The 10,696-nt window shown below is 32.2% G+C and overlaps 2 protein-coding genes across 2 annotated transcripts; one reads left to right on the top strand and one right to left on the bottom strand.

The window, feature by feature from the left end:
• Positions 1-318: 318 nt before the first annotated feature.
• On the top strand, positions 319-5,275 carry LOC101741555 (growth hormone-regulated TBC protein 1-A). Its single transcript, XM_004922933.4, has 6 exons — positions 319-529; positions 621-805; positions 889-1,155; positions 2,495-2,677; positions 3,459-3,712; positions 3,798-5,275. Exons 1-6 carry the CDS (start codon positions 510-512, stop codon positions 3,900-3,902), a joined length of 1,014 nt encoding a protein of 337 aa, XP_004922990.2. The 5' UTR covers positions 319-509; the 3' UTR covers positions 3,903-5,275.
• Positions 5,276-7,236: 1,961 nt separating this feature from the next.
• On the bottom strand, positions 7,237-9,089 carry LOC692804 (DnaJ domain-containing protein; the record flags this gene model as incomplete). Its single annotated transcript, NM_001046651.1, is given in 3 exon segments — positions 7,237-7,454; positions 8,366-8,605; positions 8,954-9,089. Coding segments are annotated over 3 exon segments (360 nt in total). The 3' UTR covers positions 7,237-7,337.
• Positions 9,090-10,696: the final 1,607 nt, after the last annotated feature.

Here is a 10,696-nt window from a genome sequence, read left to right as displayed (position 1 = left end):
AAATTAACGATTCCAAAGTAGGGATTCCACCTACGTTACTAATATTTGTCTAAAATATATAAGAGACAAAAGTAATTTTAAATTCTAAAGATATTCTTAACTAAACTGAGTTTCGTAGACGGGTCTTTTATATTATTAGTAATATATCAAAAAAAATTAAAAAGGTCATGTTGGTCATTTTAGCAGTAGTTAAATACGTATTATAAACAAATCATAGCCATATTTTGTCAGGTTTTATTGAATTCACTAATCAACTTTGCTTATTGTTCCCTTTGCTGGCTTATGCGGCCAAAGCTACCAATCAAAAACTATTTGGGTGGATTTCATTCGTTTCATTCTGTGTCATTCAAAGAGTAAAGTGCTGTACCTACTTATTTCATTCAATCTCATCCGTCATGTGGGGCTTTCTGAAGTTGAGGCTGTATATTTTGGGGCTTAACTAAATTTATATCATTCTAGTATTGATTATTATGATCTACTTATAAAACTTTATAAAATACAGTTTCAGAATGGCACATTCAACGTTCAGGTATGCTCTGTGAAGGGGAATTGAAAAATAAACATTGAAGTAATTCATTTTTGTCATAGCAAATAGTTAAATTGTATTTTTCTTTACATAGCGCTGTAGACGAGTACGGATTTGAGAGGCACGATGACTTCGACTACGAGAGCTACGAAGACTTTATGTCAAATTATTTAAAAGTTCTCGCTACTCGTGCTCAAAAATGGGCCGCTCTACTCGGCGAAGGAAAGTCGGTCAAACGAACCAATACCGTCAAGCGATATGTTCGTAAAGGAATACCCAGTAAGTTCAACTAAACAAACTGAACACATTATTTCCAAACCTTTAACTGCGTTTTTATAATAAATAAAAAATTCAAATTATAGGTGAACATCGACCATCAGTGTGGATGGCCATATCTGAAGCTGATAAAATGAGAGAACAATTCCCTGATTTGTATCAGAAAATATTAGACAGTCCGTTTGAAAAGGAGCTTGTGGATTTAGTTAAAACAGACTTGCCTAGAACCTTTCCCGATAATATATATTTTACAAAGGAGGCAAACCATCAAACACATTTGTTCAACATTCTGATTGCCTATGCTCACAACAACAGACTTGTCGGGTATTGCCAAGGTCTTAATTACATTGCAGGTAAGTTTCGAAGCTAAATTCATTGTGGCCTTAAAATATCAGCTTAAAATTTATTAATTATATTATTATTGCATACTAAATAATAATAAAAATGGCCTAATTAAAAAAAACAGTTTTTGTGAAATGATGACTTGCCTTACATAACAGCTTATAAGTTAATAAAAAAAATATAACAAGAATGGACTGCGAGAATAAACAATGAAGTGATTAAAGATAATGGAAGGAGGTTTAAAACCTTTTTTAACTTCATATGTAATAGAATCTAAAATTGTAAACTTGATTTAATGTCTGTAATATTCATATGTGTAGGTACTTATTGAATTAGGTAAAACACTGTTTACTCTTCAACAGTACCTGGTGCTCTGTGACTAATGTCACTGTCTTGTAAAAAGTCTTGTGACAACTTATGCTGCCTATAAAATTCTGAGTTAAGAACAAAGAACCTGTTAATTTGATTAAATCATTTTGGTCCTAAACTATAAATGGTCAATCTCAAGTTGAAAGTGGGAAGTTTTTAATCATGTTGTCTGCTTTACTTAATAATAAGTAACATGGCAATAAGACTATATTTTTATTATAGCTCTGCTTTGGCATTTGAACTTTGGCTCGTTAAGTGGTTACTGAAGCCTAAATACATTATGAAACAAGTTGAAATGAGTGGCTATTTTTGTTGAAACCACCTGGTGTTAGCATTTCCATGCCCCGTGTTGAAGATTGAGTGGCAGTGAGGTCTATTTTTACACCATATCCTAGACAAATGCCCACTCATTTTGCCCAATATGAGCTACCAAGCATTTAATTCAAACTGTTTTGCATTGTATCCTGAACACCTGTAAAGTGGGAAAAAAGAAACATTTCCTATCCTTATATTATTACACAGAGCCATTATTGCAAATATAAACAAGATGGTGGTTCTGATTAGGCAAATACTCTAGTCTAAAATCGTATCACTTTCTATTTTTAATCATATCTGATAATAGTAATCAAATAACCGTTTTGATTAATTTTAATCAACTGCAATGATTTATTAGCCTAATTAATTTTTGGGTCGTTATGAATGTAAATTCTTGTTTTATGTTTTTAACCAAATATAATATTTTTGAATCGTTTTTTGCAAATCAGAGAGAGAGGTTCACAAGCGATAATAACATGAATTTAATGGATACCTTGATACAGTCTACTACTTTGTAACACTTCTATATAATTGTGAGAACAGATATATCACATCATTGATATTATGGACTAACTAGACATCAGTACTATGTCGACCATTAGGAATTAATGAATAATGAATATTTAAAAAAAAAGTTTAATTCTAATCAATATCTGATTTTGCCAGGCTTACTATTACTCGCTACTAAAAGTGAAGAAACATCATTTTGGCTACTGAAAGTACTGGTTGAGAAGATTCTACCAGACTACTACACCAAAACAATGGACGGTCTGATAGTGGATATTGAAGTTCTCTCAGAATTAGTCAAAGCCAAAGTACCAGATGTGCATCAGCATGTTATAAATTTAGGTATGGAATGTATACAGGAATAATTAATATGAGTTTTTAATAAGAAATGGAAGAATAATTAATAAGAAATGTATTTTTGGATTTGAACAGACATTAAATGTATAAAAGAAATAATCCATGCAAAACAGAGAAAATTAGTAGTATGTAAAAAAATAATACTCTTTGCACACTAAAAACTAAGATCATGATGATGGTTCACTTATGGTTTCTTAATGATTCAAAATAGTTACATAAACAGGATCTTCGTAAACATATTTTGCATATTCAAATCTGATAAAATCTCGTTTAATTATTTCATTTGTTTAGAATTTAAAATTATTTAAATAAATATATAACTCGGTGCTATGAGATGTCATTCATCCTGTCTACAGAATTATTTAATGTACGTTTTCCGTCACCAGCCTGGTCTTGTATAAATTAATCTCACAATAAAAATACTTCAATGCTTACCACATTAAGTTTTATCACATTCAAAATGATATTTTTAAGGTATAAATTCACGTTATCTTTGTTATCCATTTATCTGATGCTACTGCAGTATAGTGATTCATTAAAAATCCAGTTTCTATTCTGACGAAATCTTATTTTTAAAAAACAATTGTACATGTGAATGAATTTAATGATATAAAAAAAAATCAAAACCGAGAGGATAGCACAATAACTGATAGACCCTTCAAATGAGAACACACTTACTTGGCATCTAATATAACTTTAAAGTTCATTTTATACTAATCGTGAGAACTAGGTTCATGGTTTTATTCTAATAATATATTCATTTTAGGTCTCCCGTGGGCCGTTATAACAACGAAATGGTTTGTTTGCCTCTTTGCGGAAGTTCTACCAATCGAAACCGTATTGCGGATCTGGGATTGTTTGTTTTATGAGGGTTCAAAAATACTATTCCGTGTATGTTTAACACTCATCAAAGCAAACAAGGCTGCGATCATGCAGTGCAATGATTTCACTTCTTTGGCGGAATGTTTTAAGGCAATCGTTAAAAATGCTAGCGCACTGCACTGCCATGAGTTTATGCAGGTGAATATTGAGATTTAAGTAAACAAAATATAAATAATTTTATGTATTTAAGCAATGTGTAATGAATTATTTTTATTGTTTTCAGTCAATTTTTAAAGTGCCCGGTACGTTGTCTAACACAACCATAATTAAATTACGAGCCCGTATCGCGAAACAGCGCCGTGAACAACAACAAAAGGAGCCGCGATGAACATCCAACAGCATAATGGGAAATGATGATCTCATAGAATTTAAAACCAAATTCAGTAATACTTAGTACTTTATAATGTTTTTCATATAATATTATTAGTATTACAAACTCCTACACAAAACTCCTTGACATAAAAATCCCAATAAATAAAAAATAAGCCATCATTTATTATAACATGACAAATCAATGTTTCATGATTTAATTAGATTTTGGTGAATTTTCTTAAAGAGCATTTAATTAATTTTTCTGTGTCTTAAATGTAGATATTTTCTACTATTTCATTTATAAAACTTTGAATCACAAAATCATAGAAAATCACAATTAGACTAGTCCATGTCTCTTTACACTTCTTTACATTTTTGATGCAATTTAAAATCATGAAATTGAAATATATTAAAATCACACATGACATATTAATAAATACTTTTGATGCTATGCATTTTGGTTTAAGTATTTTACGTATAAGTTAGTCGTGTAAGCTGTAATTTTTATTTTATTTTTGCATATCATTAAAATATTTTTTAGTGCTGTTATTATTTATTTGTTATTTTGTACAAATATCAATTGTACCTGTATTGATTTGTAGATAATATTCATTATTTATCTCCCATAATAAGATATATAGCGATTTATATTATTTTGTTAATGGGACAGAGGCAAAACAAAATGAATACCAACTATTCGTTTAGGTATTCATGGGGTCCTTAGTGATACAGTAATATTTAGGTTCGGTAGACGGTTTTAAAGTTTGGTTTATATTTATTTGTATAAATTTGAAACACGATAAATTTACATAGGTGTTTATTCTAATGTACTAGTTTATTTTGAACAGTTATGAACAAATGACAATAATTTTCGCATGTCTGTCAATTGCAATAGTTTCATAAAAGCGTAGGTTTCCACAAAGTAGCTTCATGACTAACAGTCTATTAAAGTACATCATCTAATGTTTGTAATTTGTTGTCGTGCGAACTATGATATCATCAGTGGCTGAGATATCTTAATCTTACAGCGAAAATGGTTGAAAATTAGGTTACGGATTGCTCAATAGAATTTCGCTTGAATTTATTTCCTAGAAAAATTATTATTGTTAATAATTTCGAAAAATGTACAATTTTAAAGATTCACGTCTTCTTAAAGTTTAAATAGTGCTAGGAATAATATTTGATGTTTAATATATTATAGTTAGTGTCAAAAATATATTTAAATAGTATTTTCTTGATATTTTTGTATTAATAATTTTTTAACTTATATCTGTGTGTAAATGTACTGTGATTGATGGTTTTCGTGTGAAGCTGCAGATTGCTTGTTAAAAGTATTGCCATAATAAATGTTTAGATTTTTGATTGAATAGACTATTGAGGCGTTGAAAATGTTTTTATTTTATTCATTTGATACAAGCAATTATTTTTATCTAATATAAAGACCGATGCTAATTCAGTATTCTGAAACTTATGAGAATTATTTCTTTCCTTCCAATAAACAATTTACATAATAATTTCTACCACTCATAACGAAGATTACGAGTAATCCGACAGATAAGTCCTTCATGCAGCATAAAAGAAATCCTTGTCAGCCTTTCGCCTGAGAATAAAATGTGCAGAATATAAATACTATTTTACACTTGTTGAACCAATCATGGGATCTGATGTGCCTTTGAACTGGCGGGCGCAAACAAAATTCCGTCTGCAATCGTATCCCCTTAATCTTTGGCTGGCTCTACTCTATGGTCTCCAAGTGATGTTGACTGTCGACAATTAACTATCGTCGACAAACTCACAGCCCACCTGATGCTAAGTGGTTACCGGAGCTCATAGACATCAACGATCGAGAGATCAGAATAACATTGAGATATGAGTAATGTCTCAGTTTTACACTTTTTTCCCTACTTATCCGCTGGTAGCCTAAGAGGCTAATCCAACAAAGCGCGGACAGGTAGGTGGGCTCACGGACACAAGCTGAGAGAATTACTAACATTACTTGAGTTATCTAATATCTGTGATTATTACCCGCAACATCTGCTTCCCCGTTCTGTCGCTAACATACCCCAAACGGCGACTAGCACTTTCGCATAGCCTATATTAATTGTTTTGTATTTCGTTTTTCTTACAGAATTTCGTCTATGACATTTTTGTACCTATTTCTATTTGCATGCGCCCATACATTACTACAGTGCGCCCATAGAATTCCTCTGTTATTTGTTTTAGCGTATGTTAGTCTCATTACCTGTTGTAAAAGAAATAGTTTACACAGCCAAACTTTATAACAAGATTTAATTTATGTAAGAACAAGTTTCTCGTGTTGAGATTTGTTTATGAAGTATATGTAGGAAGACGATCAATAAATAATCGGAGGTTGCGTACCCTTGTATGCGAAAAAGCTCTAAATAGCAAGCTCTCAAAGCACGAGTTTTACTCACAATTGTTCCGGCATATAACGCGTATTCTATTTACTTCTTTTGTATTGTATGGGTGACATAAAAGTACTTTTTAGATTTTTCATTTTATTCAAAATAAAATTGTGATATATATATAAAAAACCGGAAATGGTATTCAATCTTATGAACCTTCTTTTTTTTGTCGAGCCACAAAATTTCAATATTTGGCATTTAAAAGTTGCTCAGAGTGTATCCCAAAAATTTTGTGGAAAGTGCCCCCGACACTGGTTAAAATCCACGTTTGGGGCTGATTAACGACAAAGGGAAGATCTTCCACCGAGCGGGTGATATTTGCTCGGTAGACCGACGGTCCGAATGTTGTTTTTTTTTCCTACCTAAGCTGATAGCCTTAGGGGCTATTTCAGCGTAACCGTGGCTAGTAGGTGAGCGCTCACGGGGCTCAAACCTGATGACGTTGCTAACACGAACCCTAGCAAGAGCCGTGCCTCGCAGAATCTACCACCGGATCGGAAACGCGACCCACTGAGAAGATCCGGCGAGAAACTCAGTGGGCTGTGTCTGAGAGTTAATTTACTCGTAGAGCCCTTCGTCGCAAGCGACGGGTTCGACGAGAACGGTGACCGGTGCTTGAAGTACCTAAAAGCACCGTTAGTGGATCGGGAGGATCCGAGATGACGTCCGAATGTTGTTATTCGGAACTTGTATATATGCGCTTTATCTTGAAAATGTCGTAAGCGAGATTCAGGCATCTGTCAATTACCTTGCGTTGTGTGATGGCTACCCGCCACACACGAATTTATGGCATAATACATATAAATGAGCACTATATGTAGAAAATTCAATGAAATAGGTTAAGAATAAAAAACCATGGTAATTTGAAAAATATTTCTACTTAGCAGCTGCATTTGTAATGCAACTAAAAATTAAATAACTAAACATTTGTTAATACTAAATTCATTATTAAATCTAGACACAAAATGATCACAATCAAAACTAAGTCTGCAAAACTTTCGTATTTACAAAAAATATTGTTGTGCCTATGATTTTCCACTTTCAAGTAGATCTTTAGCTTCATTGATCTTTGCTGCTATGAGGGGTGACCCACCCCTATCAGGATGATTTAATAGCATTATTTTACGGTGAGCATCTCGAATCTGAAAAAGAAACTTGTGAATGAAATAAACTGTACAATTACTATTAAGATATTTTAATATCTAAATGAGGGCTTTTTATGTGACCATGATATTTATAGCTGAAAATCAAATATGTATTCTTTATAATCACTGGAAAAATATGTTTCATATCGCTATATTTAATGTTTTAAATTAGACAAAGTTAACAACCTATACAATTCAATTGAGACTTCAACTGCAAGGTTGATATTTGAGGAAGTATTCACACTGTGATACATATAATGTATGGAGCTTCAAAACAACTTGGAGCATGAGCTTGTTGACTCATCTAAGCAAGGAAAAACTAATAATTAATAGTTGATTGGAATTTAAGGTGAATGTATGTACTTTTTATGTACTTATAAACATTGTCTAGCTAAGGAAACATTTTTGATCTTGTTTTATTTAATTTTACTACCCATTTTATAAGTTACAGATGTTATTAGTTATAATACAACAATTTACAGCTAACAATAACATTAAAACTAAGTTATGCAGATGTTAAATATATGTATAGACTGCCCAAGACCGATGTAAATGGAAGGATTTGATTCGAGTCCTACACCCCAGCAGAGGGTAGTAGGAAAAAAAGGAGGAGAAGAAGTGTGCATCATAAATATTAGCTTGTACACCTGGATAGATTTCACTGCTCACGTACAGACTTGCTAGGAAGTAGGGCCCTCATGTGTCAGCAGGGCTTTAGCCATTTTTAGCGCTGTATAAGGTATGCTCCTACTTCTTTTGTAATCATAAAAGTTTGATGTGTTCCAGTTTGAAGGACAAAAAAGACCTATCTAGCCCTTTCTACCGTTTACCACTCCCGAGTGTATCTATGACTAAAGATGACCACTTGCTGTCAAATAAGGTGGTTAAAGACAATCAAAAATATTCACCTTAGCTTTACTGGCTGTGGGGCTTACGCCTAAAATAAGAGCCGCTTCCCTTTTCGTCATTTTTGGTTCAAATCCACCTTTGTAATATTTAGAATTTGCTAATGTTTCAGAGTCGAATTTAGGTAAATTCTTCACTGCTTCGGCAAATTTCATTGAAGCGTTTGGCATTTGCTTTAGAACATATCGTCCGGCGAAACCGACCGCTGCCATACCAAGACCTGCCAGAATTATTGAGCTAGCCTGAAAAGTAATTGGATACCCTAAGTACTAAATGCGTGGTACTAATTATTTTTATTATTTCGAATCTCAAAATCTTTGTTTTTGAATGGCGCACAGGTGAGTAAAATTAGGGTTATGTTGTGTCAGAAAGCTGGATGAAAAGTTGCTCTGCTGTTCATTTAATGTTGCTTTTATTATTAATGCAATAAAGGGGACAACGTAACCAATACCCAAAGAAAAAATTTCAGACCCCCTTTTTAAGAAAGATATATCAGATATCCTGTAACGTTATATTGTTGGGATGTTCTATGAAAAAAACATTATTATCTATTTGGAATTTGAAGTCTATAAGATTATTTTATAACCTACCATAATAACCTGCGTATTAAATGGTTTTGATAACAAACAAATTCATAATCACTTGTGTGTACAAATCACTGAGTGAGTTAATGTTATTTTCAATTTTCAATTTCGTATCTAGACACTCATTTAATAAGTGTTCTAAATAATCTATGCTAGACACAATTTAGAAAAATAAAGTAGTAGTAATTTTATTTTACCAACTGGAAAGGCCACGGTGTCAGACCATACAGCCTAATCTTTTGTATATACCGGAAAAATGGGGCGATTAGGGACAAATTCCAAATTTATGACCAATTTTAAGGTAGTTGTTGATGTATATAATGCTATATCAGGATCAAAATGATTGAGTCTTGGGGGCATCATTATTGTCCAATTTAAAACTACGCAACTAGCATTCCAGTTTAAGCAAAAAAAGCAAAAATAGGTGTAATCCCTATTTACCCGGAAATAGCGGTTAATTGGGACGAAATGAGAAATTTGCTAGGGTTGTAGGGTTTAAATTAATTTATTTTGTTGCATAAAAAATATTGAAAAGCTGAAAAAAGTACATGGGAGATGTCACCTCTCCCCCACTCTGAACAAATATTAAATATTTTATTATGTATGTATGTATGTACTTAGACATTTTTGTCCACCTTGAGATTTCATTGTTCTTGTTACATGTCTGTGCAAAATCGACTTACTTATATTAAATTGCTTAGCTATTTCAACTAAAGACTTATTCCCAATTTCATATGCTTCTATTGCTGTTTTTAATATTAAGGGATCATATCTCTTATGAGGCTTTGCACTCTTTGATAGATACACGCGAGGCATATCTAAAAATAGAAAACAATACTTAACTGATAATATAAATATTTACCAAACAATAAAATAACACATTGATAATTTTGAATAAAAGTTCTAGACAAAAACATCATGAATAAACCAGATTTTTACCAACAAATTTAAAAAATATTGTTATAACTACATAGACAACCCTACAAACCTGTACCTATTTATACTTAGGTCGTTTCCATTTCACGTATTCTCATCCCAATTGACCCTTTTTTCGTTTTTATTTGTACCTAAGACGTCCCCAATATCCCCAAAAACAACAGATTTTGACATGTATTTTTATTTTATCAAATACATTAAAACCAATAACAACTGAGACTTACCTTTAATATATATGATGGTTCAAACACTAAATAACGTTTATAAATCACAGTCGTCTTCTATTATTATCAAATAAATAAAAGAGAGCAAAGTTTCTAGCACTAAAATAATTACCACCACAGGAAGTTAATTTGAAACGTGATTTTTTATAAGTTAGCAGCTATTATCATGCATATTCAGAGTTGTTTTGTAAACTTTCAACATTCTACTATTAAACTACAAAAAATGGAAGATTTTGCAACGAATATAAAACTAATATTGAGCATCGAAAGATTTTCCCGGTTTTTTCCCGATTCGCCTCTCAATCCCTAATCGCCCCATTTTACGGTATATATTTTTTCATAAATGAAAAATGATAATATGACGTGAAATGAAATGTGATGAGATGAGATGATATGGGATGAAATATAATCTCAGTAAAATGGTAGGTAGTCATTTACTGAGACTTTTGGGAGGATCCCGAAGAGTTACATCCAGTGGCTTTGTTTTATTTTCCCACATTTGTGCACTTTCACAGATACTAAACAGTTGATAAGCAGCTTAAACCCGAAGAAACACTAAATAGACAAATAAAACAAATCACATAACTTC

This window comes from Bombyx mori, chromosome 15 (genome assembly GCF_030269925.1).
Source record: "Bombyx mori chromosome 15, ASM3026992v2".
In the NCBI taxonomy this organism is placed as follows: domain Eukaryota; kingdom Metazoa; phylum Arthropoda; class Insecta; order Lepidoptera; family Bombycidae; genus Bombyx; species Bombyx mori.
Note: the sequence above shows the minus strand (reverse complement) of the source record. Positions and strands in the feature narration are given on the sequence as shown.

What these genes read in the sequence shown, in the direction of transcription:
- LOC101741555 (XM_004922933.4), top strand. Translation starts at nt 510, where the DNA reads ATGGCACATTCAACGTTCAG. An exon ending in TGTTCGTAAAGGAATACCCA is followed by an intron (nt 806 to 888) that starts GTAAGTTCAACT and finishes TTCAAATTATAG; the next exon opens with GTGAACATCGACCATCAGTG. An exon ending in TCAGCATGTTATAAATTTAG is followed by an intron (nt 2,678 to 3,458) that starts GTATGGAATGTA and finishes TATTCATTTTAG; the next exon opens with GTCTCCCGTGGGCCGTTATA.